The 6,149-nt window shown below is 47.4% G+C and overlaps 1 protein-coding gene across 4 annotated transcripts in view; it reads left to right on the top strand.

The window, feature by feature from the left end:
* The window catches only part of kank2 (KN motif and ankyrin repeat domains 2), a 132,985-nt gene extending 128,675 nt beyond the window's left edge, over window positions 1-4,310 (top strand). For 3 of the 4 annotated variants that reach the window (XM_080216472.1, XM_080216476.1, XM_080216473.1), the window contains 2 exons: window positions 161-268; window positions 3,826-4,310. In XM_080216472.1, coding sequence (XP_080072598.1) covers window positions 161-268; window positions 3,826-3,885 — 168 coding nt within the window. In that variant the 3' untranslated portion in view covers window positions 3,886-4,310. The remainder of the gene's footprint in view (window positions 1-160; window positions 269-3,825) is intronic. The other variant, XM_080216475.1, reaches the window with a different exon arrangement.
* Window positions 4,311-6,149: the final 1,839 nt, after the last annotated feature.

A 6,149-nucleotide genomic window follows, 5' to 3' on the forward strand; every position in this document is an offset into this window, starting at 1 on the left:
CCCCCTGCTTCCCCACCCACATGTCTCACCAATTCAGCTTGCCCACCATCCCTAATTGGGTGGGGCCCTGGGAGACTGCCTGCTGGGAAATGTAGTGTGTGCACAATAGCAGATCTGCCTTTTATTGAAGGTCTTTGATGCTTTGTTTGCCTATCTGCAGGACGGCAGCACTGCACTCTCTATCGCCGTCGAATCCGGACAGAAGGAGATCGCTGCCCTTCTCTACAATCATCTGAATCGCTCCAAGGATGCCCGCAGCTCTTCCCCGGTGAGAATCCCGAGAACCCATCCCCAATTCAGTGTCTGCCATTAAGTGTCTGCTTGTTCTCCCCGTGCCTGCGTGGGTTTCCTCCAGATGCTCTGGTTTCCTCCCACAGTCCGAAAGCCGTGCTGGTTAGGGTGAATTGGCCATGCTAAATTCTTCCTCAGTGTACCCAAACAGGTGCCAGAGTGTGGCCACTAGAGGATTTTCACAGTAACTTCATTGCAGTGTTAATGTAAGCCTACCTGTGACACTAGTAAATAAACTTTAAAACTTTAAACTGAACCAATGAAACCTCCATGAAGCAAGTATCTCCTGCAGTGTCTCTCTTTCCAACAGCATCACCCAGTCCAGGCCGGTTCAAATACCGGTTTGGTATTTGGTAAATACCAAACAAACCTGTTGGACTTTAACCTGGTGTTGTGAGACTTCTTACTGTGTTTACCGCAGTCCAATGCTGGCATCTCCCTATCATAACAATCAATCACTGAGGAGGAGGTTCCTGTTGAGTAAGCGTGACTTTACATCATTACATTTTTAAATCCCAATTTCTGTTCATCATCTCTCCCACAATGCTAACATCTTAAACCTATTCCACCTACTTATCTTGTTCTCTCTCTCTCTCATTCCTTGGGAGTGCACCCAAGTATCCTCTTTCTGTGGTGCACACTTTGATTTGATTTGATTTACTATTGTCACGTGCATGGGGATACAATGAAAAATATTGTTTCTTGCATGCTATACAAAGCATACCACTAATAAAGTTCACAAGGGTGAAGGAAAGGAGAGAGTGCAGAATATAACAACAGCTGAAAAATGTTTTTTTATTTGCATTCCCCTCTGTGACTTTGGCCTCCCTTGTCCCTGTAATCTCCTCCAGCCTCCTCAACCCTCCCAGATTTCTCCACTCCTCTGATTCTGACTTCCTCACTGGTGGCCTTGGCTGAACTCTAGATATTCCCTCCCTAAATCTCTCTGCCTCTCCTTATTTTCCCTCCTCTCAGACACTTCCTAGGTCACCTTTCCTGATAGAATCATACAATCCCTACATGCAGAAGGAGGCCATTCAGCCCGTCAAGCCTCAGTGCAAGCTCGATGGGCCAAAGGGCCTCCTGTTGGACTGTAGGGGTTCTATCATTCTAAACCTGCACCAACAACAATCCCACCCAGGCCCTATCCCTGTGACCCCACGTTTTTACCCTAGCTAATCCCCCTGACACTAAAGTCAATTTAGCACGGCCAATCCACCTAACCTGCATGTCTTTGCACTGCGGGAAGAAACCGGAGCACCCAGAGGAAACCCACACAAAGATGGGGAGAACGTGCAAACTCCACACAGACAGTCACCCAAGGCTGGAATCGAACCTGTGCCCCTGGCGCTATGAGGCAGCAGGGCTCACCACTGTGCCACCCTCTAATATCTCATGTGTATCAGGTTTTCGTTGCTAGTTATTCCTGCAGGGGGTTTTGGGATGTTTTACTGCATGGATTTGTCTCTCCATATCCAACTGTTAATCCTGTTCGTTCATTTCTTCAGCAAGTAAATAAATCATTGGAGCCCTCAGAACACATATTGCTTCCCATTCCCATCTCTGTACTGGCAATCAAGGTGGTTGTAAGTAAGAAATATGAGTAAGAATAGGTCGTTTGCCCCATCAAGCCTTCAGCACAAACATAGCAAATCATCTACCTCGTCTCCTTCCTGCATTTTATTCATGATATTCTGCACCCTTTCCTTTCCTTCTCCCCTATAGGCTCTATGAACAGTACGCTTTGCCTGTATAGCTCACAAGAAACAATACTTTTCACTGTATCCCAATACTTTTCACTGATATATTAAATCAAATAAAATCATTTGTGCCACTTAACTCCCTTCGTATCCAAGCTCTGTCTTAAATATAACAACATTGGTATTCTTCAAGGCAGTGTTCTCAGCCCCCTATTATACTCCTTGTACACCTATGACTGTATGGCCAAATTCCTCTCCAACTTGATTTTCAAGTTTGCTGACGACACCATCGTAGTGGGTCAGATCTTTAACAGTGAGAACAGAGTACAGGAATGAGATAGAGAATCTGGTGAACTGGTGCGGCAACAATAATCTCTCCCCCAATGTCAACAAAATGAAGGAGATTGTCATCGACTTCAGGAAGCGTAAAGGAGAACATGCCCCTGTCCACGTCAACAAGGACGAAGTAGAAATGGTCGAGAGCTTCAAGTTTTTAGGTGTCCAGATCACCAACAACCTGTTCTGGTCCCCCCATGCTGACACTATAGTTAAGAAAGCCCACCAAGGCCTCTACTTTCTCAGAAGACTAAGGAAACTTGGCATGTCAGCTACAACTCTCTCAAAATTTTTACAGATGCGCCATAGAAAGCATTCTTTCTGATTGTATCTCAGCTTGGTATGGCTCCTACTCCTCTGTCCAAGACCACATGAAGCTGCAAAGGGTCATGAATGAAGCCCAGTCCATCATGCAAACCAGCCTCCCATCTATTGACTCCGTCTATGCTTCCTGCTGCCTCAGGAAAGCAGCCAGCATAATTAAGGACCCCACACACCCTGGACATTCTCTCTTCCACCTTCTTCTGTCAGGAAAAAAATATAAAAGTCTGGGGACACGTACCAACCAACGCAGGGACAGCTTCTTCCCTGCTGCCATCAGACTTTTGAATGGACCTGCCTCGCATAAGTTGATCTTTCTCTACACCCTAGCTATGATGTAACATTACATTCTGCACTCTCTCCTTCTCTATGAATGGTATGCTTTGTCTGTGTAGTGCACAAGAAACAATACTTTTCACTGAAAACTAATACATGTGACAAGAATAAATCAAATCAATTGAACACCTCTGAATCATAGAGTTCCTACACTAAAGAAAGAGGCCATTCGGCCCATCAAGTCTACACTGACTCTCCAGCAGAGCATCTTATCCAGGCCCACTCTCCACCTTATCCTCATAACCCTGTATTTACCCTGCTAATCTCCTAAACCTACACATCTTGGGAGAGCAAAGGGGAAATTTAGCCTGGCCAATCCAACCAACCCGCACATCTTTGAATACTAAAGGGCAATTAGGAGAGGCACAGTGGTTAGCATTGCTGCCTCACAGCGCCAGGGACCCGGGTTCAATTCTCAGCTTGGGTCACTGCCTGGGTGGAGTTTGCATGTTCTCCCCATGTCTGCGTGGGTTTCCTCCGGGTGCTTCGGTTTCCTCCCACAGTCCAAAAATGCGCGGGTTGGGTTGATTGGCCATGCTAAATTGACAATAGTGTCAGGGAGATTAGCAGGGTAAATATGTGGAATAGGGCATGGGTGGGATTGTGGTCGGTGCAGACTCGATTGGACGAATAGTCTTCCTCTGTACCGCAGGGAACCTATGATTCTATGGATTTAGCATAGCCAATCCACCTACCTGCACATCCCTGGGACAGGGAATTCCAAAGATTCACAACTCCCTGAATGTAGAAGTTTCTCCACACCTCAGTCTGGATGTGATTGCTTGTGTAGATTTTAAAAACCTGCCTAACCTGCCTGCGTTTGTTTATTTGTTTGCTACAGGCTCCACCCGGCCCCCCACACACCCTGGCTCAACCTTCGCAATCTCAAGCCCACCAGTAGGCCCAGGAGTCACTTGATTCAGCCCCCTGCGCTGCACCAAGTGAGGAATTTGACAGGGTGGGCCTGTGAACAGACTGAGGGCGTGCCTTCCCAGCACTGGCACCTCCTTCGCGGGGTAGGCCCGGATTGCGTTCGACGCTGAGGTACTGCGGCGGAGACTGTGGCCCGTGCTAACAAACTCTTGGAGGATGGCTTGTACGCCTGAACAAAGAGGATGAACGGAAATCAAAATCCTCTCACATTCTCCCCGGTTGTAAACTTGCTGCTGCTTTAACCTGCACGACAATCTCACAATCCGTCCGATCAGCCTTTTATATGAAGAAAATATATCGACATTGTAAAGGACAATCAGCCCATGGTGGCTTCGCTTTGATTCTGGCCATCACTACACCTCTCATCACCACCCCCCCACCCCCCCCCCCCCCCCCCCACCCCTTTTGACACTTACCAAAATTGTGTAAGCTTTGTGTCCAGCCCAGGCAGCTCATCCTACCCACATCTAAGGGCTCTGCATCTGTTGATGCTTCTGCTGTTCACTCCTCAATCTAGCTCACTGCCCCAGTTTGCTGAAGACAAACACCTCCAGGACTTGCACTGTAAAGTTTAGACTGACAGGGTAGCGGGAACATGCATGTGGACACCAGAAGATGCTGCAACCCTGCTGTTCTCCGATCCCTCGCATTGGCAGGCTCTTAAAGCGGCCTTGTCAGGATGGCACTGATCAGTGGCCAGCCGAGGGCGAAACCAGATTCACACTCTCGGGGGATCAGCTCCTGAACTCCCTGGAACGTGCAGCCTTGCTTATTATCAGAGTTGGGGGGAGACGGTGGATGACGATACTGATACTAGCTCAGACTGACCTGGGGCGGGTTGGGGGCGGGGAGCCAGGAAATAGTGACTGTTTTTACCCCAGCCAGAGATCAGTGTGGACCAGCCCAGCATCAAAGCTGATGGACCAGAGACTGCATAGAGTGGAGGGAGGGAGGAAGGTTGGAGACACTGGGATGAGAAATTAAGTGGTGTCCACAAATGGGCAGCCGTTCTACTCTCCCTCCTCACCCCCCCCATTCTTCTTGTTGCTTTTGAGTTCCAAATGCATTATTTATAACATCATCTTCTTGTTTCAAAGGGGTTTGGATCAGGTTGTACCCAGTGTTGAGTATTACACATCGTGCATCATTATACACCTTCCATCCCCCTCCTCACACCCACGGCACACGCCTGATATATAAGCCAAATGTATTGGATTTATTCTTGTGTATATTATTAAGCTGATATTTACTGGTCTGGTTACAGTCTTGTCTTCTCTTTTGCTAATAACCAGTTGTACTTCATTCCTGTTGATGTCTCTGGATTGGGTGCTTTCTGCAGGATAGCCTGCCCCTTTCCCTTGGCACCTTTATATTAGCCTTTATACAGAAGTATCTATCAAAGAGTTTTGTAATCCACATATTGCAATACACTGAAAAGGGATTATTACTGTCCTGTGCTTTGTTTTGTCGGCCATCTCTCCCTGTCAATGCGCAGGGAAACCTCACAAAGATTTCGAGGGTGGGGAGGTGGCTGTCCTGACAGACCGGTACCAGAAGGGGGGCGGGGGCCGAGGGTTCAGTAGGCCAGGCCGGATCTGTTTGGATCAGTGCACAGCACCAACCTATTTGGGGCCGATCTACATCTGTGTAGCCCTGCATCTGCACGTTTGTGGTGGAAATTCTCCCTTTAAACCCGTCACACAATGAATGCGGCTATCTCTCCGTACCCTGGCAGCTTTCATGGTAAACGTGGACGCAGGAACTTATCAATAAGCTACAAAAATTAGGACTAAAGTCGGAGTTCAAAATGTGGACTGCATTATACTTGCCAAGGTTCATTCTCCCAATGTCGAAATCTGCTTGCATGAGGATAACACTTGATTTTAGTAATGACCCCAGGAGATTACGTAATGTGCAAACTCCACACAGTGACCCGAGACTGGAATTGAACCTGGGTCCCTAGCGCTGTGAGGCAGCAGTGCTAACCACCGTGCCACCCCAATGGATCAAACTTCTTCTCAGTCATTCCTATTACAGTAGCAACTACTTGCATTTAATCTTTAACATAAAACATTCCAAGGCATTTCACAAGATCGTTATAAAGCAAACTTTGACACACAGTCACATAGAGCAATCTTAGGGCAAATGGCAAAACAGTTGGCCAAAGAGGTATTTTTTGAGGAGTGTAATAAAAGGCAGAAAAAGAGGTGGAGGACTTTAGGAAGGGAATTC

This window comes from Carcharhinus amblyrhynchos, chromosome 33, assembly GCF_965287045.1.
Source record: "Carcharhinus amblyrhynchos chromosome 33, sCarAmb.v2.hapA, whole genome shotgun sequence".
Lineage (NCBI taxonomy): Eukaryota > Metazoa > Chordata > Chondrichthyes > Carcharhiniformes > Carcharhinidae > Carcharhinus > Carcharhinus amblyrhynchos.